At 40.1% G+C, this 24,890-nt stretch overlaps 1 protein-coding gene across 2 annotated transcripts in view; it reads left to right on the top strand.

Moving 5' to 3' along the window:
• MTMR3 (myotubularin related protein 3) overlaps positions 1–24,890 on the top strand; it is an 84,143-nt gene that overhangs the window by 3,176 nt on the left and 56,077 nt on the right. For both annotated transcript variants that reach the window (XM_075718365.1, XM_075718364.1), the window contains exon 3: positions 5,372–5,464. In XM_075718365.1, coding sequence (XP_075574480.1) covers positions 5,433–5,464 — 32 coding nt within the window. In that variant the 5' untranslated portion in view covers positions 5,372–5,432. The remainder of the gene's footprint in view (positions 1–5,371; positions 5,465–24,890) is intronic.

Here is a 24,890-nt window from a genome sequence, read left to right as displayed (position 1 = left end):
GTGGTATCATAGAATCTAATTGTAAGCTAGAGTGTGAGTAGCCCAGACCTGTTCTTCCCCTTGTCTGTTTAATAGTTTCTGGTAGTGGTGTAAAGGAGGGGAATGCCAACTGGCTGCTGTGATTCTGGGAGGTAATGCTTTATCCCATGAGGAAGGCCTAAGGTCAGTCTTTGATCAGAATTGGAGGGAAGAGCAGCCTGTAGTAGCAGGGCAAAGTGTGGCATTTTGTTGAAACCAGTGGTATCTTCCATCTTTAGTCTGTTATGAAGCATCTGGATTGTGTTGCCCTGAGCTAAAGGTGCTCTGTTCACCTTCAGTAAGTAGCAATATGCACCTAGAAGTGTGTTGGAACTGCAGCTCCATACCATGCAAAGTGAGCTAGGGAAGAAGAGCACAGCAGAAGGCTTTCCGGAATGTTAAGTGAAATGGATAAGCTATTTTTGGAGTCATTGATGTCCATCAAAGAGCACTTTTTTTATAGGCTTAACTTAAAATACAGTTGCTGATACCTAACTTTGGTTCATCTTCTGAAACACTTGTGACTGAGAATCTTAATCTAAAGTTTAGAAAGCAGCAGTTGGTTGGACATGTGAATGTGACTGCAAGTTAAGCTGTTAACTGGAAGTATGCCCTGTAGGTCTTACTGGGGGGCAGCTGAATACTTCCAAGGCATTGTTTCTCTTCGTGGGTGTTAATGCTGGTTGGTATAGTTGCAACAAAGTAAGCTTGGTATGATCCAGTTTGAAGTTCTTCTGAAATTTGTGTGTATGTATATATATGCATGAGTAAAGCGACTAATGACATTGTAGTAGCTATGATGTAGCTGGTGGAACCCTTCCAAGCTCTGATAAGGAAAAAAATAGACCAAACCCTGAACACGACTGCCTAAATAGTGGTTCTTGCCCTTCCTTGGGAGAGTTGGATTTCAGAAGACTTGAAGCTGGATGGCCTTTGTTAAGTGATATTGCAAGTAAACTTGTGCAAGCTGCTGTGCTGAAGTATTACCATGTCTGGAAAAGTTAATACTTTGAACAAGATTCTAGTGGAACTTAATTTTAGAGAACTTAGTCTGTTATTTTTCCTCTTGACTAGGAATGAAGTGAAAAGCTGTAAAGCAGCATTGGCTTGGGGGCAGGCTGTTGTACTAGCTACGAGTCATGTCAGTAATGGAATGATAGCTTAAATAGTTTCCTTAGTAACACATGCTGCTAGATCTTAAGTAGTATTAAAAGCCTTTTTTTAGAGAAATGAAACAAAAATTATTGAATTGCAAATACTTTAAAATATAACTTTGCAGTTCAGTGTTAGTTGAAAGTAGACAGAACATCAAAGAAAACAAGCCTTAGAGAAAGCAAGGCAAGTTGTCTTTTGCCTTGCTCAGCTGATCTCACTGTCATTTTCCATGTTCGTTTTGATGGACTAACTAGCTACAATGAAAATGAAGTTGGCTATGCTGCTGATGGCTTTCATCTGAGATGTTGATCTAGCTGATGCTTTTACTGACTTTGTGACATCAGTTCTTCATAGAATTATTCTCCAGTGTATGAATAGCATGGTAGTAGTGGTCAACTTCAGGATTCTCAGCTATTTTGTATCTTGTGAAGCATTAGAACTAGTACTAGCTGTGAAGCCTGAGCTTAGCATGGAAAACAATCCTGTCAGCTATGGAATTAGCTTGAAGCTAGAATGAGATCAGAAACTTGGTGTCAGTCTGTGGTTCCTTCGGAAGAGCTGGCTGTTTGGAAGGGCAGTCAGAACAGAGAACCACCCCGACTGGGGTGTGTTCTTTGTAGTGAGAGCTGTAGCAGGGAATGTTCAAATGTTTGAACTTCTGAGGCTGGATGGCAAGGCAGGCTGCTATGGGCCTCTGAACTTCCAGAACATGGTGTAGAAGACCATGAATATCCATGTAGGAAAGAGTTGTTCTGATAATTGAACTTTGGTATTTTTTAACTGTTGTCTTCCTGTTTTGTATATTGATCTCAAGCTGTATGTTCTGTGCTCCCCTCCATTTGATTTTAGTCCAGTCACTCCTGCGTCTTCTGCAGAGTGACAGTTTCCATAGGCTTGGATAGGGCTTCTCTGCAGAATCTCCACTAGTGTGGAGGCTGGTGTGTACTTCTAGGGAGAATATGTGGAAGCCTCCAGTGTGAGGGGAGCTAGAAAGCTCTACTGCTTCATGGGCAAGCAGATGAATGTTAAAGCTCTTATAGTATTGTCTTTTTTTATCTTCTGGCAGAGCTTTAAAATAAGAAGCTGTGATTGCATTTTAACTTGGTTATAGGAAGAATCAATTTAAATGTGCTTTTCTGCCTGATGGATTAGGTCCCTGAGAAGGCTTGGGCTGATCAGCATACCTATTACATCCTGTGAGGTAGAAGCAGGATTTAGGTACTTGGTTGCTTGAGCTGGGGCAGTTCTGCAGACATGTAGTAAACTCAAGGGTGAACATACTTGGGGAATGTTGGGTATCTCAAGCTGGTTTTTTTTGTATTGGTTTAATTTCAGGATTAAAGTTATTCTTGACTGGTGCTATGTCTAGCAGATGTGCAGGATCTACCCTCTCAGGTCCTACTTTGTTTAGCTGTTAGTGGGACAAAGAATTGGAAAATGCTTTTCACTTTAATCTTAGCTTCCAACTTTTCAAGGAAACATCATTGTCAAAATAACTTACTACCTGTAGGTACTTCTCCCATGCTGTGAGTACACTATCCCCAAGGATGAGACTTCTACTAAAGGCTCTCTTGTTTGTGGTCTTTCTTACCCTATTTTAAGTGTGTGGAAAGGTTTTCATCAGGGAAAACCAGTGACAAGCTATGCATCATGCTTTAAGTGAGACTTCTGAAAACAAAATAGCTTGAAATGGAGATCTCTAACTCGAGTGCCTGTCTGTAGGATGAGTTCTCTTGTGCATGCAAGTCTAATAGTCTCTAAGTATTTTTGATTGTTCTGGTACTCTACAAGCTTTAGTTCCTAGAATATATAGTCAGTATGGGGGGGGAGTAATATACTTTGAGTTGAATTTGTGGAGGAAGACTGCTGCATTCCCATAATTAAGTCTTTGTAGTTTTTCTTTCTAATACCAGAGACTTATGCACTGGCATAGACATTATTTATAGAAACACTGTTAGAACAGTTTTCTGTTGCCCTTTTGTGGGCCTCACTTGCTTTTCCAACTTTGGGACTAAAACCAGGACTATAATCAAAGCATTAATTCTGTAGTGTTACCTGAAAGGACAGAGCTTCAGGAAGAAATAAAAATAGTTTCCCTTTCCCTATGCCTTTAAAAGGTTTTGACTCCTGTATCAACTAGGAAAAGGCAGACTCTTGGCAGAATGAAACTGTTCTCTCTAGAGCTGCCTTCTGGAAGTGCCTGTGGGAAACTGTTCCCAGCCACCTGTGTGAGGAGAGGACAAAAATGCCTGTCTGCGTGCTGGAAGGTGTAGGTAGAAAAGAGTCTGTGAAGACAAGATGCACTTGGTTGGCTTTCTGACTGCCCTTGGAGAGCGGAGCGAAGGCAGCGCTTGGCCTGCAGGGCATGTTGCATTTGCTATCTCGCCAGCTCACCCTGTGAGCAGCCTTATATGTAGGGGTGATGTGGATCACAAGTCTTCCAAGTCCTGTGAGTGAGTCCTCAGTTTCTCTGTGGTTTGACTGTTCTGCAGAAGTAGGATTCTTATTTTTTGGTGTTTCTGTACAGCTGGTGGCAGGATTTCAGGAAACAGATGGAAAATCAGAGCTTTCCTTGAGTCTTTCTGTCATGTAGAGTTTAGCACCTCAGGTCAAGGGTAGACTACTAGAGTTTTGATTTCAGTTTAGTTGCTAGAAACTGTAGTTGAAACTGTTGAAGAGTTGAGTGAAACTGAAGGCTGAATTAAAGAAATAGTAAAAAAAAAAAACTGAGCATGCAGAGAGATTAGGAACAATTTATTTGCACCTACTGTAACACTGGAACTGCTTATGGCTATGGAATCTTAATACCTTTAATGTCTTACAGCAGATCTTACATGAGTAAGATAACTTCCAGTAGTTCTGAAATTAAGCCTCAATTTTGTTGTACAAAGATGTTAGAATGATCAAGTCTACTAGTTGATCTAGTATTAAGCTCTGTCGTATCATTCTTATACGACCACTGGGTGCTTTCAAAATGAGTTTAAGTCCTAAGCTGCTCATGAAAGTGCTTGCAGCTAGGTTTGGAATTGGTGGAAAGCGTTTCCCTGGAATTTCCTATCTGGTAGTTAGAAGGGGACCTGCAGCCTGGCTCCTCTTGTTTTCTCTGCAAGTAGATCAGGAAAGGGAGTAAACTAGTTGCTGTGGCTGTCTGATTTCATCTCTTGTAGCTGTAATTGACCTAAATGTATGCCTGTGAAAGCTTTACTTACTGCATTGCTATCTGTAAGCTTGTAATTGCTATCATTGAAACTTAACCCTGAGATAAAATGAGATGCTGTGAAGTTCTGCTGTTTGTAATTATACTGTTTGTTGCATCCTTGATAGGCTGTTTGCTTTGAGACCTTTTCAGACCTAGTTCTGGATTTGGTGCAGCTGAAAACTGTCCTTTTTTACTTACCTCCAGCCTTCAGTGTCTTCTAACTTTCAGAACCACTGTTATCAAAGCTGACTTTTACTGTTCTGTGGGTTCTCTGCAAGTTCAGGCTTTTAAAATACTTGTCTATCTCCTGACAAAGAGCAGATGATCCAAAATGAGAAGTTATGAGAAGAAAGCTCACCTGCCATATTGCAGAGCAACTTTTGCTTGAAAATTAATGTGAGGACATTGCTGTATCCATTCTGCAGTCAAGAAAGCTTGCTACAGTCTGACTAGAGTAGAAACACGTTCTCTAAGTGTTGTGAGCTGATAGCTTTGCTTTTATTGTTCTGTTTGAGTTTTTCTTATTTCCTTTTTTCACTTCTGAGAACAAATAAGTTAGTGCAGTGTAGGCATTGTTGAACTTTTGATCCAAGAAACCTGACTAAGCAGACTGCATTTCCAGGTTATTTTTATTATTTTCCTTTAATAAATAAAAGCTGAAAGCAAGTAAAGTATACTTCATGTAAACTTGCAAGTTTATTGCCTCTGCCTGCAGACCTTTTACTTCTTTCTGTCTAAGCACTGTGCATTTTTTTGAGTGGGTAAGCTTTTAATCAAATTAATGACTAATCCTTATTAAACAAGTGTTCATCTTTACAATTAAGTGTTCCTGTTCTTTAATTGTATGGTGATTGGTGGACATACTAGTCATGAGTACATTTAGGAATTCAGATTCTTAATTTTCTCCCATTGCTGGTAGCAGGAATTTGCTGTGAACAGAGCAATATATTCTGGTTGGATAGCCATTGTAATTAAATGATCATCTTTGTTTATGTTCAGTGAACCTTTCTTTGAGTAACTTCCAAAAGAATGCACCTTTTTGCACTTTGGGAAAATCTGAATGCTGAGGAAAAAGGAGGAAGATGGAAGAAGGTAAATATTTTGAGGTCTGCTAGGCTTTCCTTGTAGGTTTGGCTAATGGATTATGGTCCAGGCATAGTTGTTTTCCAATGCAGAATACAATAGCTTGCTTGTTTTCTTTTACTTTGGACTGGAATCTCTTAAGCCCTTCAGACTCAAGCATGAATATCACATGACTTGGAGGTGTTTGGTTAGTGTACTTCACTGCTGCAGAGCATCCCTGTACGTACCAGATGAGTAAATTGGGGCTGTAGAGGGAAGCCATATGGAAATTTTCAGTTTTGGAGATTCATGTCTAAGTGTTTAGTATTTTGTTTCTGGGTTGTGTTCTGGTAAAACCAAGGGGAAGCATCTGGTCAGTTAGACTTCCAAGTAAGGAGATCAGATTTCTGCTCTAAACCTCCTAGTTAATGATAAAAAGGACTACAAGATGAGTATGTTGTCAGTGTTTTCTAAACTAGAATAGGATTCCCTAAAATGCTGAAATATGGTAATGAACTGAGGATGGTAAAAAAACTCCAGTGATTTAGAAGATGCTGATCTTGACTCTTGGTGCTGCTTTTGCAGAATTTGGTATGTTAAGCACAAGGTCACCATCGCTTTGCTTAGAGTAGCTTCAGTAGCTGATTCTACCAGCAGCTGAAGCCTGCTTCTTCCCAAGCTGTTTCACTTGCATCGAAAGAAATGCAAAAATAATTGGGGAGCTCTAGTCCTGGTCGCTCTATACTTAGCTCATTACTCCAGGCAAATTATCTTTTGCTTCTCAAGTGTTGACTGGTAGGCTGGTTTAAGAGCTGTCTAGCTTTCAATTGCTAGGTCATTCTAACTCCTCTGCAATATTTTTATCACATAGGAACTTCTTCCTATGAACTCTTGAAAGGCTGGTTAACCTAACAGAGGAAGGGTCTAAGGATGGGAATTCTTTAGTAATTCACTGAGAGAAAATGCCAAACCTGTTGTAATCAACTTGGGGTAGGAAGCAATCTTTAAACTTGCTTGATATGATGCTTACCTGCAGAGGGTAGTTAGGTTCATTACTGTCACTGCACTGGCTGATGCCTGAACTGCATGGGTGTGGTGTTCACGTGGAGGACTCAGCCTGGGGAGTTGTGGACAAAAGGATGAATGGATTTTCCTTGATTTTACAAGTGTAAGATTGATATAACAAGGACAATAAGAGCTATTTCTTGCTTTCATTTAAGACTGTTTTTAATAAGCTCTTTGTATAAGGTACAAGTTTAGGTGCTCCTGTTGTTTGAGGGTCACACCCAGAGAGCAGTCCTATTAAAATTAATAGTGCTATTGCATCATTCCTTAGACCGCCATGTTCTCATTCAGCACTAAGGTATGAAGACTTTTCCTCTTGCATAAGAAAACTTGATTTGTTCTGGTTGGGGAGGAAACAGTTTGGTAGCTCACTAAAGAGTAAGTTGCATGCTGCTGTGCCCTGTAGCTTATTTTTCTAAACATTACTAATTCAAGTTATTGTCTAACTTTCTAAACTGCCTTAGCAGTATGTACAACTGCCTGAGACTAGACCACTGTTCATGCAGAGGTACTGATTATCTGGCCAGCCCTTGCGCAATGCAGTTCCTTTACTGCTCCTAGCATACTTCTTGTTCCTAGACCCAAATTGTTTGGCATTCAGATTAGGGGCCTAGTAGGACAAAGCCTCATGTACTTGAACATATTTCAAGGGCCCCGAAATTGCAATGTGACTTAATCTACCTTGTCTCAATTTCTAAATGTATATAACTTACTGGTTTTTCTGGTTCTTCTAACAAAATACAGTTTTTGGTCTCATAAACACTTGCTACCATGTGCCAATCCTAGCAGACCAAGCAGTGTACTGGTTAGGAAATAATTTTTCTGAAAATACTCTGGAGATTCAATAACATTTGTTATTGAGCTAAACAGACTTTGCTTACCAAAGGCAAGGAGTGATAATTTAAAACATGCCTTGTCAAAAGAAGTCAGTCTTAAGTGACTTGTATGATAAGGGCAAGAAGGGACTTAAGTTTTTTGTGCAAGAGTTACCATATTAGAAGCAAGCAGGTGGGCTGGGGAGAATCTAGTTAAGCTTACAGTTTAAATAAAGGCCTAATAGCAAAAAACCCCTCCAAAACAGAGTTTGTGCTTAAACTCTACAATTTTTATATTGACTCTTGCCAAGACAAAGAATTCCTAGAGCTAGTTTGAATTTCCAGACTGGGTTTGGAGTGCAGTAGCTGCTTCTGCAGGTGCAGAGAATACTGAAGTCTGTTCAGGTAGGTTGAGTCTTGATGGTTTTATTGCTGGAAAGATTTTTAGGAGTCTGAAGATGTTGCTGTGAAGCACATTCGTGGTCCAGTTGCAGATGTAGCCAACTGGGTGTTTTACTGCTTGTAAAAGGTCAGCTTTTGAACTTTCATGAATTGTTGAACAGTAAACTTTAAACTGGTGGTGTAGCACCTGTTTTCTAGAACTTCAAGCCTCCTGTTTGACTCTGGAAAACTTAGGAGGAAGAGTAGGGTCCCTGTGTGGGGCTGGTGTTCTTAAGATCTGCTTACTGTAGCTAGCTAAAATGCAAAAGTTGAAGGAATACCCTAGGGCCAATTCAGAGAAGGCTTGTTCAGCTGAATGAAGATTAATTGTGGTAAAACAACTCAGTGCATCTATCATGTTTGCAAAAGAAAACACAATCAGTGCCATATTTCAATAGCAATTAGTCAGGTTTTGCCATTATATTTTCCCCTAGGTGACTTTATGCTAAGTATTGTTGAAAGATTTGACTGAGCAGAGTTTGTACATGTTGAAGCAAGTATGATGGCTTGAAACTTGTCTGAAGAATCTGCTGCTTGTTAGCTTACTTCTGAAGAGCTGCTTTACCTGTAACCCCTCAAAAGTCATGCTGATGACTTGGTTACTTTGATTTTTTTTTTATGACACTTTAACCAGAACTCAAAGTTTAAACAACATACTTACAGTTTATTGCATATAAGAATGTGGAAAAGAAAGTTGTGAATCTTTCTGTGAAGCTGGGAATCCATAGATCATGCTGTGTGAGTGACAGCCCAGCCTCTGCATGGAATTCAGTGCATCTTTGCCATGTTATAAAAAGCTTGTTGCCTGGTGCTGATCTGTTCCTCCAACATAGAGCTTTTTGTAACCTTTAAACTTTGGGTATAGAATAGGAATTTATCCTGTTAAAACCTGCATTTGTTTGAAGAGTTAGCTCCTACTTAGTCACCTATGTCCTACATTTCTACATCTCAGTTATTTAAATACCAAGGTGTGTGTCACTCTAAACTTACTGGGTAGGTAAGTTTTTCTTTTAACAGAAAGAAGTAGATGCGACCTGTAGCAAACAGCTGTGCCTGTCTTACACCTTTTTCATTCTTCAGTTTTGTTTACATAGTGTTGAACTTCTAAATTAGGATTTAGGAGTTGGTCTGCCAGTGAGTTTTTGCCTGTGAAATCCTGGAGATTTGTCCAAATACTTCTGAGATGAAGAGTGTCTAACTTCAGCTTTATCTTGGAAGTGATGTATTCTATGTTGTATCTGATGTCAATTTCATGGGCTTTCTTTTTGGGGAGGAATGGGAAAAAGACTGTACTAATGTCCCATTGAAACAAAATGGGCTGGGTGAATACTATAACATACACTGGGTATGTGGAATATCTTAAAAATGAAGTGCTTGATGATGAAGTAGGTTGAATGGAAGGGTCCAAAGGCTTCAATTCTGAAGTAAGGAGTATGTCTTCTAATTAGTCTAGTTAGGTTTGCCCTACTTTCAAGCCTCACTGAATTTTCAAAGGGAGAAGTAGCAGATTTTTTGTGTAAGATAGTAGGCTTGAATTCTATCCTTTCTTAGTATTCTGAGGTAGCTTGGTATAAAGTTTTCACAGAAACATTGCTCATACTGAGCTGGTGGGATAGGAGTTAAGGTGAGTTAAGTTAATCACAACTCAAATGTGGTTCTTTCTCTTACTTCCAGTATTTTAACTCTTTGTCACAAGTGACACAGCCTTCCTTGCAGACAGATTTGAGGTAGAAATCTGCAACTTAATGTTTGTTTCGGTGTTGCTTCAGCCCATTGCATCTTCTGAATTTAACTTGCAGTCTTAGTGCCTGTTCAACATGACTAGACTGATACACTCTGAAGGTGGATTTTTTTAATACAATGCTTCTAGACCAAGGCTGCTGCAAATAAAGTATTTAACAAATGCTTTATCTTGCTTCTGTAGGTAAAATGGTCCTTATTCTAAAGTAAAATTGCTGGTTTACAGTAGCCCTTGCTAGGTAGAGCGCTGCTAGTGTGCTGTAGTCTAGGATAGGTGCAGAATAATAGGGCTGCTTTGCAGATCATGCAACTCTGGAGCTAAGAATGCAAGTTGCCTTATGGCACTGCGATGTTGGGCAGAACTTCTGGTACAGGAAAGCTTAAATACTGAAAGGGTAGCAATTACTACTGATTTCAAATTATCCCTCAAAAATGCAACTCCTGAAACTGTTCTGTATCTCAAACTGAGTTTGAAAGTGTCACCTGGAGAACATACAGCTTGCCTAGGGTTTGCTGTATGGCACTGGGTTGTGTACCTGTGGTGCTACTTGAGTTGTACTCGAGATTTATGCAGGAAGTAGAAACAGATGCATTCCTTTTTCTCAGAACTATTTTATTAATTGTTAACTGAAACAGTTGAATTGCTGGCTTCTGTTTAGTATTTGTGGTAGGATTTGGTATGTTACTTGATAAATGCTCATGTGTTTTCCACAGATAAAATGTGCTTAGTCCTTGTGGGTTATGGAGTAGTGGTTTATTGGATTTGTGGATGTTAAGGTGGCTATATATTCAGTAGCAAGAACTAATGCACTGAAATGTCATACTGGAAAGTTATTCAGTAACTCTGTTTTGGTCTCTGAGCTGCAAAAATAATGCTGGTGAAGTAAAATGTACAAAACACAAATGCATGTATTTTGGAGCCTGTTCCTAGAGGTAATAAAGCCCTTGTGGGTAACTTTACCCACATAGATATTCCTCCTGGCTTTAACAAGACTAAAAGTGTTATTCATGCTGTTTAATACCTGTACAGTTAGGACCTCTAGCTCTTATTTCTGAGGTTTTATTTTACCTTGACTGTAAGCAAAATGATTACCTGTCAGCTTACTGTAATACCAAAAAGGCATGACTTGCTTCAAACTTCTTACAAGGCAAATAGAACATATGCATTGCTGTGTTTGCTCTGGTGTAAGTTACTTCAGAGTATTGGCAGATCTCTTCTGTGAGATCATGTATCAGTCTGTGAGGTAGAAGCTAGTCTGCTAGCACATTTAATCTATTTTTGATTTGTCAAGATCTCAAGGGTGGAAACAAAAAGCACTTTGTCCTGGCTAGTCTCATGAAGACTGACACTTGAATCGCTCTTTCTAGTTGTCTATTCACTTATTTTCTTAGCATGCTGCTCTTGCTGGGTGAAACTCATTGTTTTGTAGAAGTCACTTCCACTGTCTTAAGTTCAAAGGCTTTCATCTATAGGTTGAACATCTCATACTAGCACTTTCAAATGAGGTACTTGTTTGAACAGTTTTGAGTTCAACCTTGTCAGCATGAGTTAGTGAAACTTCTCTGGCAACTGGTAGCCCTTCTGTAAAATAAGGCTGTGCCAGGGCTGAATCTTACTGCTGCCTTCCATTAAATCCTTGATGTTGCATCTCCTTTCCCTCAATTGAATGAGAGAAGAGTATGACTGAAGGTACTTTTTGATTTGTGTGGAAGAAGCTCTAGGGAACCAGTATCTCTGGGGTTTTGGTGGACTCTCCAGAGAATCATTTATGCTTCTTTAAGCTTTATTGCTGAGAGAATTGAAGCCTGACAGAATATCCTGGAAATATTGCATCCAGGTCCTAGTTCTTTTTTTATATATTACAATAAATCTTTCTTCATTGCTAATCCCAAGTGTCTAGATACATAAAGTCTGAGTCTTTACCTTGCTGTATAATTTTCATGCAGCCATTTTCTGAAGCTCTAATCATCAGGGCTTTAAATTTCTCATGTATATTAGAGCTGTGTGAGAATTTCCCTGATGGTTGCAGGCGATCATGAAGTATTCAGTTTATCTTTAAGTAGTTGAGCTTGGTTTCCTGCTGTTTTTCATGCTTTTCAGGTTTCTGTTTGCATTTATGTTAGTTAAGCAATAATAATTAACTCAAAGCATTGAACTGATTGAGTTATATTGGGAGAACAAACCAATAACCACAATGCAATAAGCATTATTGCAAGTTCCTGGTAATGAAAATTCCAGTAGTGGAATAATTGATTTAATTTTTAAGCTTTGAGAAAGTAGTGGTGGTGATAGAACAACTTTATAACTGACTCTCACTTAGGCAGCTACTTAATGCTAGCAAAAAGCTTGGGGTGTGTAGGAAGAATTGTAGTAGCTTTACAGCTGTTGAGCTGTTTGTTAATATAGGGAATGTCTGAGCTGCTTGTTCTTTGCATTTGAACACCAAAGGATGTGGTGTGCATGTATTTTTTTAATTACTGAGGCTTCCACAGACACTGTGGATGACACTGTTTACTTCCTTCTAGTGATTCTGTCTAGATGTGTTTAGGCTGGAAACTGCAGAGTTAAGGACACTTGGATATTGCTGTCCTGTCCTCCCACCAAGCCACACAGTTGAATCAAGCATGTATCTGTCTCCTGAAGTGGGTGTCCAAAATAGGTAAGAACTAATTACTAGGTGATAGAATGTGGGCTTCTTTTAAAAAGCCAAGGTCAGACACAAAATCTGGCTTTAGGTGAAAAGAATCTGACTTAAGGTCTCTAGGGCAGTGTTTGTGTACAGCTGGTGTGGATATGACACTAAGGATGCTTCCAGTAGAGATTAATGTCTTTTGGCTGCAGATAGCTTTGGCAGTTTTCTTGGCATGAAAACTTGGTTAACTGACCCTGCTATAGAAATAGTATAGGTACAGCCTCTTTAAGACCCTACTGAAAAGCTCTGAAGAACTTTGTCTTGTGTAAGGACAGCTCTGTCTCAGTGGGGAATGTAAGCATGTGATTAAACTTATAGTAGTACCACTGTACAAGTCAGAATTGTTAAGGCTTCCAGCCTCACAAGTGAGGGTATCAGTCTATCCCATTACACTCTTAAATTGCATACCATCTCAGACTTGTTTCTTACCTCACTCTGTATTATTGTGCTTACCTTTAGGCACTGATTTCCAGCTATGTAGGCTGAAGCACAGCTGTATGCTCTGCTGATCAGCTGATAGGTGGATGGGCACTAACTGCTGGGTAAGCATCTCAAGACACTGCTTGGCAGTAAATGTCTGTATGGAGATGACAACTCAACGGCTCAGGCAGTGTCTGCACACGGATGCTCTTCACATGCAGGGAGATGCTGTTCACTGGCAGAGCTGCGAGTAGGTGCTGTTCCATACCAGTTCAGAAGCTTCTAGTATAATAGAAACTTGCCCCAAAGCCAGCTTTTGATAGTTTATCTTACTGAATTTTCTATCAATTTTACAGATACTGCCATGGGAGTAGTTTGTATCTTAAATATAGGTATATTGAGCAGTTATTGAAGAATTTAAGATGAATGCTTATAGCACAATAGTGGTTTTAGTCTAGGATACCTTAATGGCATTATGGAAGCTAGCTGTTGTATTAACAGAACCATTCTAAATATACTTCAGCATTGCATTCTTGATAGAGTAATTATGATACCAGGACTTGAATACAAATACATCTTACATGTGCATGCTCATGTGAGAATGATAGAACAGCACATGCTAGGCTTGAAGATTGGTCCCCAGGTGTAAGAAATCAAGCAAGGAAGGGAAGAGACCAGCATGGCTGAGTCAAGACCTGCTGGTCAAACTAAAGATCAAGAGGGAACTGCACAGGCAGTGGAAGCAGGGACAGGTGTCCTGGGAAGAGTACAGGGAAACTGACTGGTTGTGTAGGGATGGGGTCTGGAAGGCCAAGGCAAGGATGGAGCTGAATTTGGCAAGGGATGTAAAGAATAACAAGAAGGGCTTCTACAGGTATATCAACCAAAAAGGAAGGTTAAAGAAGGCGTACCCCCACCCCGATGAACAAGAATGCTGACCTAGAATCAGCAGATGAGGAGAAGGCTCAGTACTCAACAACTTTTTTGCCTCAGTGTTCACCTGCAACCTCTCTCCTCACCCCTCCCAAATTGATGGACTGCAAGATGGGGATCAGGGGGGTAAAGCCCCTCCCACTGTAAGGGAAGATCAGGTTCGAGACCACCTGAGGAACCTGAATGTACATAAGTCTCTGGGACCTGATGAGATGTATCCGAGAGTCCTGAGGGAATTGACTGATGTAGTTGCCAAGCCACTCTCCATGATATTTGAAAAGTCATGGCAGTCAGGTGAAGTCCCTGGTGACTGGAAGCAGGGGAATGTTGTGCCCATTTTTAAAAAGGGAAGAAAGGAGGACCCTGGTAACTACTGACCTGTCAGCCTCACCTCTGTGCCTGGGAAGATCATGGAGCAGATCCTCCTAGAAGCTATGCTCAAGCACACAGAGGACAGGGAGGTGATTTGAGACAGCCAGCATGGATTCACCAATGGCAAATCCTGCCTGACTAACCTAGTGGCTTTCTATGAAGGAGTGACTGCATCAGTGGACAAGGGAAAAGCAACAGATGTCATCTACCTGGACTTCTGTAAACCCTTTGACACAGTCCCCCACAACATCCTTCTCTCTAAATTGGGGAGATATGGATTTGATGGACGGACTGTTTGGTGGATAAAGAATTGGTTGGATGGTTACATCCAGAGGGTAGTGGTCAACAGCAAAATCTCCACATGGAGACCGGTGACAAGTGGGGGTCCCTCAGGGGTATGTACTGGGACCAGTGCTGTTTAATATCATCATCAATGACATAGACAGTGGGATCAAGTGCACCCTCAGCAAGTTTGCAGACGACACCAAGCTGAGTGGTGCAGTTGACATGCCAGGAGGATGAGATGTCATCCAAAGGGACCTGGACAAGTGGGAGAGGTGGGCCTGTGTGAACCTCATGAGGTTCAACAAGGCCAAGTGCAAGGTCCTGCATCTGGGACAGGGCAACCCCCAATATCAATATAGGCTGGGGGATGAAAGGATTGAGAGCAGCCCTGTGGAGAAGGACTTGGGGGTACTGGTGGATGAAAAGTTGGACATGAGCTGGCAATGTGCACTTGCAGCCCAGAAAGCCAACTGTATCCTGGTTTGCATCAAAAGAAGCGTGGCCAGCAGGTTGAGGGAGGTGATTCTGCCCCTCTGCTCTGCTCTGGTGAGACCTCACCTGGAGTACTGCATCCAGCTCTGGGGCCCTCAGCACCAGAAGGACATGGACCTGTTGGAGCGGGTCCAGAGGAGGGCCACAAAAATGATCCGAGGGCTGGAGCATGTCTCCTATGAGGCCAGGCTGAGAGAGTTGGGGTTGCTCAGCCTGTGAGGAGACCTTATTGCGGCCTTTCAGTACCTGAAGGGGGCCTGTAGGAAGGATGTGGAGAATCTTTTTAGCAAGGCCTGTTGTGACAGAGCAAGGAGTAATGGATTTAAACTGAAAAAGAATAGATTTAGACTAGACATAAGAAAAATTTTTTTACAATGAGGGTGGTGAAGCACTGGAACAGGTTGCCCAGAGAGGTAGTGGAGGCCCCATCCCTGGAAACATTCAAGGTCAGGTTGGATGGGGCTCTGAGCAACCTGATCTAGTTGAAACTGTCCCTGCTCCCTGCAGGGGGGTTGGGCTAGGTGACCTCTAAAGGTCCCTTCCAACCCAAAGCATTCTATGATTCTTTCAGTACGATTTGGAGTATGGTATGATTACCCTTTGCTTTTGACATGTTATGCAAATGCTATAATGCATGGCTGTTCAGAAGTGACTGCAAGCTGCAGGTTATGTGAAAATCCGACTCCTTCGATAGAGAATGCATCTCAGTTTCTGCAGCCCATGTAGAGAAAATGGCCTGCAAAGCTTGTGTTGGGCTCTTACATTGGGAATGATGTTTCAGGAAGATGGTTCTGTCTCCATTTGCATGAGAAGTCTGTCTTCTAGCTTTGGTCTACCAGGCTTTCTGAGTTTTTCCTCTTAGGTTTTTAGCTTGCTTGTGTACTAGTTTATTCCTTATCAGTCAAGTTGTTAGAGGGGAATACCTGGTAAGTAATACTTGCAAGCTTCTGTAATGGGTTGGTATGAAGTGTTCAAATGTCTGCTGCTTTCTTGTCTCTGACCTTGCTCCTCACTGCATAATTTAAAGGAAGTATGGGAGTGTTCTGGACAGGAAAGAACATGTATCCCAAGAGTCAAACTATCTGAAGGGCACTGCCTAGCATAGCTGTCCTGATATCGGTGAGGATGGACTTTCATGGTTATGAAATCAGTAAAGTATCATCTCTCTAAACATGGTCTTAAACTGCCTGGTCTCCTTGGCAGAACTGGACACTTTCAAACATACAAAAATCTTCAGGCAATCTAAAGCTGTTTGGTTTTTATTGCAGGCAAATGTCTTTGTGACCTGAAGGAGGACTTAGGCTGAGGAGGTCTTTCTTGCAGTTGTCTTCCTTGCTACCCATACTAGCAGGAGATGGGTGTGTCTTTCACAGGGGAGCAAACATCTACTTGAAGTCATAAGGCATCAGGTTCTATAGTGAAAAGCATTAGTTTAACTAAGAGTGGAAGTGAGGTAGCCTTGAATGCCAGAAGACAGGATTGCCAATGACTGATGAAGGGTCTACACCTCACTTTAGACTTCCTTTTAAGTGTCTTGGGTTTCTGATGGAGTTCAATAGACAGGCTGACTTAGGTAGTACCAGAGACGGGTGGTAACTTGGAGTGGGATTGAGACTCTGTAAAAGTGGAGGTAAGACAAGAGGAAAATGTGAAGAGCTGACATGCTATTACTGCATTGATTTCCATACCTTTGCAAGGTCTATATATTAAATGTATGCTGCTAAAAACCTCCCCCTCCTGTCCTCTGTTCTGTGGAGGTAAAATGACAGGCTTCAATTCCTCACTCTTGCTGCTTTAATTCTTCCTAAGGATGCTATCAGAGTAGCTTTGCTTCATGCTGTGGCAGTCTTGCTTAAGCTGTTCATGCAGTCTGCAAGCCTTTCACTCTGAACACCACTGGTGTAGCAGTTGAGCAGTGGAAGCCTGAATAAGCATCACTGACTGGTTCAAGTCTGACATAATATCCAAGAATTAGATGGTGCTCTCACCATGGGGATAATGAAGTAATTCCTACTGTGTTATTCATTAACTCACATTTCATTCAATGGCTCCTTCAAGGGTAATGAGTATGTTAGAGGTGAACTTGCATAAGACTTCTGACATCCTTTTGATAAGATAAACCAGAGTTAAAGCTATGGCGATCAAGTTTAAGCGTGGCAGTGAGGCTTCACTGAGGCAGGTGACATGTGGTGTATCACATGTACTGACTTTAAAACTAATTTAATGTCTTTTTCTTTAATGGTTTAAAGAAAATAGCCTGCTTCTAAAGTTAACTAGAGCTCAAAGCCAGAGGAAGGTCTTCCTTAGTGTGGAGGCTATACAGAAAGGTGATGTTCAGCCCAGCACTGCAGTGCTTCAGGGCAGGTGTGGGAGCCCAACAAATAAATTGGGGGATGTGCAACAATGAAAGCATATGGAGGGAAAAGCATCTTGATGAAGGCCAGCTGCTCCTGATTTGTATAAAAATTTTGGTACAAGAACCTGTTGAACCTTGTTGGGTTTCTGGTTTTAGCATTAATGTAGCTTGAGCATGTGTAAAAATTTGAGTATCCCTTAAATGTTGGTGTCATGCACTCCTGCCCCTCATGTATGCAGTTTTGTCAACTTAAACTGCTGTGTGCTACTCTGCAGGAGAACTTTAAAGGGGAGAAAGGTTACCTAATTTGCTAAGGGATTTTCACTAACATTATGTTCAAAAATAATAAAACTGGACAATTCCACCCCTAGCTAGGGCTGACCATTTTAAAGGAGGCTATGGGAATTAGGTATATTGACTCATTTTGTCTTCAGTGTGAGTCCTTGATGACCTGGGCTTCCTGATAAATATGGCTGTGGCTGTTGATCAAGCTACCATATCAAATGTGAGTACTGTTCTATTCTGAAGACTTGCTAGGGAATTCATCTCCCTCCAAAAGAAGTTTCTGTGCTGTGCAATTGAGCTAATAAACTAGTATGATCAGATTAGGCTGTTTGTGGGAGGAATAATGATTGCATGTTCAAATGCATTAACAAACTGTTTGATCTTTTGACTTTGAGTGCACTGGCATCAGTAGTTCATCCCCACAGGTAATAAGTGAGATCCTGTTAAGGAGAGGCTGCAGTAGTCTTGGACATCTGAAGAAATCCAGAACTGCCAGCTGGCCCAGTAAGATCTTAAATTGCCTGGTATTTGTGAAGCACTGGGTGAGGGAATAGCAACTTTATCTGGGAGGAAGTTCTACGTGGTGGTCTGGTGAGTCAGGTGGTTGCCAGTGTGGGGAACTGGATGTGTCCCTGCCCTGTTGTGGGTTGTGGTGTTGGCTAATAAGTTACTGGAAACGTCTACAGGTGTGTGTAGAGTTACAGTTTTGGTGTTAAATACACAACTCCAGGCCTGAGTGCTCATCTCTGCAGCTCAACTCCCAGCTAGTGGAGTTGTATTTTCCAAATACAGAGCAGAATGCTACAAAAATTGGGAGTATTTGAAGAACTGTACTTTAGACATCTGTTCTGGGTACCAAAACTAGAAGATCCTTCTGATACCTTGAACTCTTACTATACTTAAGTTTTTCAACCTTTTAAAAACCCATTGCTACCACTTCACCATATGGGACAGTGTGAAAACTGTGGTAAGCACTATGGATCTTTAGCAGGAGAGGTGCTGTAAATTGAGCAGTGTAGAAAAGATTGACTTGATTCAGAACTCCACACTGACTGCAAGGTTTAAGAAAAATGAATATGTTGAAAAGTTCTGGGTTCAGGGAGTATTGTCCACCTAGTTCACTGCGTGAGGATGGGGGTTTATGGGAAGGAAAGGATGGAGAAGGAAATTAGGGATCATACATATTCCAAGAGAAGCTGAACTAAAGCTTCACAGGTGATCATAGTGCTTTTATTTCTTAATGTGTAATTCTTCACTCCATGCTTTTTATATATAGACATTTTAAGATGCAATTACAAGTTGATTTCCATGGCATGTATGAGTAGTGAAAATATCTGCTGTGTCATTAATAATGGGTTTCAGGCTGTCAGCTTTGCCTCCCTTGTTTACTTTATTGTGCAACTACCTGTAACAACCTTAACTCCTAGTCCAAAAATCCATCACTAAAGCATGCCTGCCCTGTCAAGGATCTCTTCACTTACAGCAGCATTTACACACCAGTGCTCTGGCTTCTTGAGCTGTTGTATGTAAAGTAGTAAAATACCACAACAGGCCATTGTTTCTTACCTGTCCTGGGAAGATCTGTTTTTCAGCACCCGTGGTAATGGTAACTGGAAAAAAGAACATGATTGGTTTATGTCAAGCTTTAAGTAGTTCAGAACTGAACAAAGAAGTTTGGCTCTAAGTGCTGCTTCATGGATTTCACTGGTTATTCTGGAAGCCTCTACTGGCAGGGAGACTTTCAAAACAGTTCTGTCAGCTGGACCTGAAACTGATGCAGAGATGTTTTATTTCCAAACTAATGACACAGATGTGGTACTTTTAATAAAACATACATACCTTGGATCCTTGTACTTGGTTGACAGATTAATTTAAGTTTGCCAAGTAAGCTTTCCTACATAAAGATGTAGTCTTTCATGCTGGAAAGGCATTTGGCCATTTTTTGGCATTTGAATCTAGATGTACAAAACTGCATGCAACTCTTTCAGAAATACAAGGCCTGAATACTGAGGTTGTTCCTACAGTGAGCTGTTATTTATCTAAATTGCAAATGCTTTTTCATCTCAGCTCTGCGCATTTGCTTCTAGATCTGTCTTCATATGTAGCTTTATTATACCAACTGCATAACCTCTTGAAATAAAGGCTTACAAGGCAAGTGAGGTAGACTTAAATGTTCTGAACATTCTTATCCTTGTTGTTTTCTCTGGTTTTGCTTGGTGTGAAGGCTTCCTGTGCCTTTGAGTATTTTTCTGAACTTAGTTTAATAAATATTCCAACCTTAATGTTAGAACAGGTTGTCTAGAAAGAACATGCTTGGAGAAATTCAAACCTTGGCTGGACAAGTCTTTGAGCAACTCGATCTAATTGGAACTGTGTCAAGTAGGGGCTTGGACTACCTGGTGTTCAGTTGTCCCATTCAACCCAAATTGTTCTGAATTTTTTGCATGTGTATCCTGGTTCTTTATACTTTTCCTGTTTGGACTTAAAGGGGCAGAAGTAACTTCAGCTTTTTTGTAATTGGGTATTGAATCTTGTTCCTGTGATTAACAGCACAGAAATCTCTGGTGTTGAATTCGAGTCTCTTTCGGAAGGAATGATTTCTGTGAAGTTCAGCCCTCCTGGACCTGATAGCAAGCTTTACTGCAGGCAGCATTTATTTTTATAGTGATGGGGAGGAAAGAAATTCCTGCACTTTTTTGGTTTGGACTTGGACCAAGGTTGACACCTTATAAGATCTTTAAGGAGATCCTTGAGTACCTGAGCAAACTGAGTTTTAGTATTGTGTTCATATGTTGTCAGCAGCTTCATCCTGCTTATGCATTGTGAAACAAGACATTGTCAGCTGAGCTCAGTTGAGGTTGATAGTCAGTTGAGGTTTTTGCCATTTAATTTAATCAGGAGCAAAGCAGTAAATTAGGACCCAAAACTCAAGTACTGAACCTCTTATGCTCCTTATTTGTGTTGTATCTGCTTCTTTGCCAAAACTTTCCTGACTTACTTTTTGAATCTAAGCAAATGCAAATTGAGTATTTTAATCCTCATGGGTTGAAGACAGACATCCCTGAGTTCACATTCAGTTAAGTACAGACTTCCTTTTGCTACAAAGTCAGTTACCAGGAGGTACTTCAAATTGAAAGATAAAGAATAAAAATAGACTAATTTAGTTGATCTTAATTTTTACTGTGAAATGCTACTCTCTGTGTTTAAATGAAGCTTGACATCTGCAAGTCACAGGTAAGAATTCAAGTGTTACAAATGTGTAACTTCCGCTATTTTCATATCTTTAAGCAAGCTTGTAGACTAATATGCACATGTTCTTGCATGTCCTTAAAATAGAATTTGAAGGGGACATGCTGTATTTACTGTAAGGATGGTTATAAATCTTTTTTATATTTCTTTAAAGGAAGGTTAAATATAGCTGGCCAATAACAATTCAAATGCAAAACAAAATTAAAGTGGATAACTGAAGTTTCCTGCATATTGATGTACATCTTTTTTAAAATCTGGGATTAAACCATATTTAAAATGAAAATTACCTTACCTGGTGCATCAGTAACAGAATTAGCAGTTGAACTGCACTCACTTCTACAGTGCCTGTGGGAAAGATGTGGATGCGTTGTGTTTAGGTAACTTGAAGAGCCCAAACTTTTTGTCTCTTTAAACTGATGGTTTAGCTCTTAATTACAACCAAGTCTTTTTCTAGTAAACTAGGTTTGTTTTGAGTCACACAAGGAATGTTCTGTAAAGGATAAATTACTTTACCTCTTGTGTTCTTTGTATTACTAGTGTTCTTCCTTCTCTGGGTTTGTTATATCTACCAATATGAATGAGTTTCTCTGGGGAAAATGAGAGAGAGGTTAAGTCAGGGTTTGCCTGACTTGAATGAATCCACACTAAACCAGATTTTGGGGAAATGTGTGTTTAGGATAGTCCCATTAGAGTTCACCAGGATATAAGCATCTGTATATACAGGCAAATGCATTCCTACAACATTTCAACACTAGAAACAAAGGTTGCTGTGGATTAAGTGCTTCTAGTGTTGAATTGTTGTAGGAATGCATTTGCCTGTACATACAGAAACTTGTTACTGTCTTGCATTACTAATTTGTCATTTAAAAGGGCATTTAGTATAAAATACAATACTAGAGTAATACCTCTTTTTGGTCAAAACTGATCAACTCTACAGAACTTGGTATGGATTAATCTAAGTGAACAGGTAGGAAATCCAGACTTAATCTTCATGTTCTCTAGAGAAACTCATTCCTGTTGGTTGATTTAGCCATTGAAACAGTGATTTCAAAGGGGATATAGTTACCATATAGGATTGATTCTTTTTTCCAAATAAGGCAAATATCTGCTGGTACCCTCTTAAGGAAGCTTGAAAATCAACAGATTTTTAACTATTTAACTAAATACAGGAGTGTGGAGGGGAGAGACTGTGGCTAGTAAATATTAACTTTATATAATTTGATTATATGTCAAAGCCTGTTTCACTAGCAGAGTTGCAATCTATTGCAGAACTTAATTTTAATTCTGACTGAAGCTCAGTGTTTTGATATACACGTGTGCTTTGGAAACAACAACAAAACCTTCTTTGCCTCTCTGAAATGCCTAAATATGTTTAACTTTGGCTTGATGCTATTTAGGTTTTTTTTAGAATAAACATATTCTATTAATCCAAGTACATTATTTCCTGGCTCTGAATGTCTGTGCAACTTCAGTGTAAACTGACAAGCTTGTGGACTTCCAGTATTATGGAAGTTGCTATACAGAGGAAGATTTTAGGGAGTTGTCATGACTGAACTCAGCCTCCCTGGGTAGTCTGGAAACATGACTTTAGGAGTTAATTGTTCTTGCCTTTGACATGTTCAAGATTTGAACAGGATGGTTGCATAGCATACAACCTAGGTTTAGTAGCTGGAGGGCTACTGGATGTAAAAATAAACAAGCTTAAAAAAATTTACATAATAGAGCCAACTGGTTCTGAAACATCACTGTTGTGACTTTAGAGGAATAAATTTTGCAGTTTGACAAAATTAACTAGTCTATTTGAAGACCTCTGTACTTAATACTAGATACTTGTATGTAATTGATCTTCAAAACTAGTTACTGAAATTAAAACATTAAGACCAGCTTCAAATTTCTTTAGGTGATCTTGATGCAAGGCTACCTGTTGTGCTTCATGCCTCTCATGTCAAAGAGCATGTACAAATGCTGTTTAAATCCCTGGTATTTGATTAGGCTCTCAAGTGAGATAGTCTTGGCTATTCAGAGCTCCTCACTATAGTTCAGTATGCAGATGGCTCAGTGTCCCTTTTTCTGCATGTTTGTAGGACCCTTTTTAAGGCTATCTTCCTCTGCTTGGCTTTTATTTTAGTTGTGGAATCCCATCTCTAGTCTTAATTCAGTGCAACTTGCAAATGGAAAAAAGTATTTTGCCAGTTATATTTCCTGCTTCTGAAAGTAACTGACTTTCCATGAATGGAAAAAGATGGGAATAAACAACTCCTAATATTTGGAAGATATTGAAGTGATTTAACCATAGGAGAAAAGGCATTTGCTCTTCTGCTTTTTCTCATAGCTTTAGTAAATTGAATCAGCTGACCAAGAAAGGACAGTAGCAGGTTTCTTGGAGGCAGTGTGCTGGTAGATTAGCCAAACCAGTTTGTCCCTTGTGATCTAAATACAGGAAGCCTCTGTAATTGGGGAAGGAGTTCTGTGTACATCTTAACATATGTAGGGAGTGTAAGCTTTTCACTGCTGTGCCTAGCTGAAGGGCAATGCTAGTGTGAGTCTTCTCTCCTGCTGTAGAAAACTTGGCTAGTAACAAGAGCATACTGTTGAAAGTTTGGAGAAGTTGAAGCTGGAAATGGATTGATGTGATAACCTGTTTGTTCTAGTCTGGAAGGGGTTAGCTGCTCAAATGTAAGGAAGGCAGTAACCTGTTTGGGTAAATCATGTGTCTAGCTTTAAACTGGAACTTGCTGTCTAAATAGGAGCTAGCAGAAAATGCCATATACTCACTTAAGCTGCTACTGTTTCCTTACCCAGCTTTTGCTGGTCTCCTTATCATGCACAAGCAGACATGGTTTTATCTCTTCATAATTTGACTTTTGCCTTACAGTATTTACACATATTAAGTGGCTGGCTGAATAGTGACTTCTGTTGATGCCTTGGCAGCCTTGTGGATGATGCCCAAACAAGTAGTTGGACTGCTCTCTGGAAAACAGCTGTTTATGATCCCAGAAAAACTAGCCTAATTCTTTATGAACTCCTGAAATACGAAATTTGGGTGGTCAGTTCATTAAAAAGGGGTCTCTTGTGACTAAAGCTGGCTGTCTGCCTGGGTCAGCTCTTTGAATATGATGACTTGGTTCAGTTGTGTTACCAGGATTGTTTTTGCATGTACCAATAAAGAAATACCTGAACTCAATGCTTTTTTGTATTGAATTAACTTACTATTTTATACTGTAAATATCACAGCATTAGTAGTACTGTTTCAGACAAACCTATCCCCTGCCATGCTTGGTTGGAAGAGATGAGTTCACAGATGCTGGCAGAAATAGCATTGCTGTGTATTATACCTGAAGACAACTTCAGTTCCTGTTGGTACAGGATACAGTTGTATGCTTAATAGCACTAATGCAGATCAGGGCTTTTTCAGGGTAACTGATATTTGAACTGTAAACTCTGCCATTTAAACTGAGTTTACTTAGATATTTATTTCCTCAAAGCATTAAGTAGCTTGAAATGAGCAAGCTAATTGACTAGTTCTGTAAAGAAAATTACTTCTGCAGGTGTTGAAGTGGTTCTTAAGCTACCTCAAATTGTGTAAAAACTCAATGTCATACAGTTGCTATCAGGCTTTGCTTTTTATCAGCATCTGGTCTGGAAACAACATACAGCATTGTAGAGTAGCAGTGCTATAACCTGACTTCTTTCTGGATTAGTTTTGTCTTGCATCTAGGAGTTGGATTATGTCATGAGGGGTCTGAAATGTCAGAGTTGGTGTAAGATAAGGAAGGGGAGGATTTTGTTGGGGAGGGTATGGGAGCAGTACCATTTCTGATGGCTTACCATGTTTCAGGGAATGCAAATGTAGTCTATTTTAAAAGTAAAAACATCTTAAGTGTCACATTAAAAAACAAAAAGGCATTTTTAGAGTGTGCCACCATCTTACCAAGTGCTAGTGTTAGGCCATTTGAACTTATTAACTTTCACACTTTATAAGGTAGTCCAGTGTAAGTCATTGAACACTGAGCCTCTCAAATGGCCTTCTATTCCTAGATGAAGACAGTGAAGCTGTATAGGCATCTTACCCAAATGGCCTCCTTGACAGAACAGGTATTTTTAATGCAACTTAAGAATTAATGGATTAAAACTTTAGTCCATAATTGCATTGTGCAAGGTGTGCAGTAAAAGTGATGTCTAGTTAATAGGCCTTGATAACAGAAAACACTTTCCTGTGTCCTGCCTGTTCCTAGCTGTGCAGCTGATCAGTGCTATTGCTCTGAGCCTCTGTGGGGTGGTGGACTTTCCTGTTATGGACACCTTATAAT

The sequence above is a fragment of the Pelecanus crispus genome, chromosome 11, assembly GCF_030463565.1.
Source record: "Pelecanus crispus isolate bPelCri1 chromosome 11, bPelCri1.pri, whole genome shotgun sequence".
NCBI classification, from domain to species: Eukaryota; Metazoa; Chordata; class Aves; order Pelecaniformes; family Pelecanidae; genus Pelecanus; species Pelecanus crispus.
Note: the sequence above shows the minus strand (reverse complement) of the source record. Positions and strands in the feature narration are given on the sequence as shown.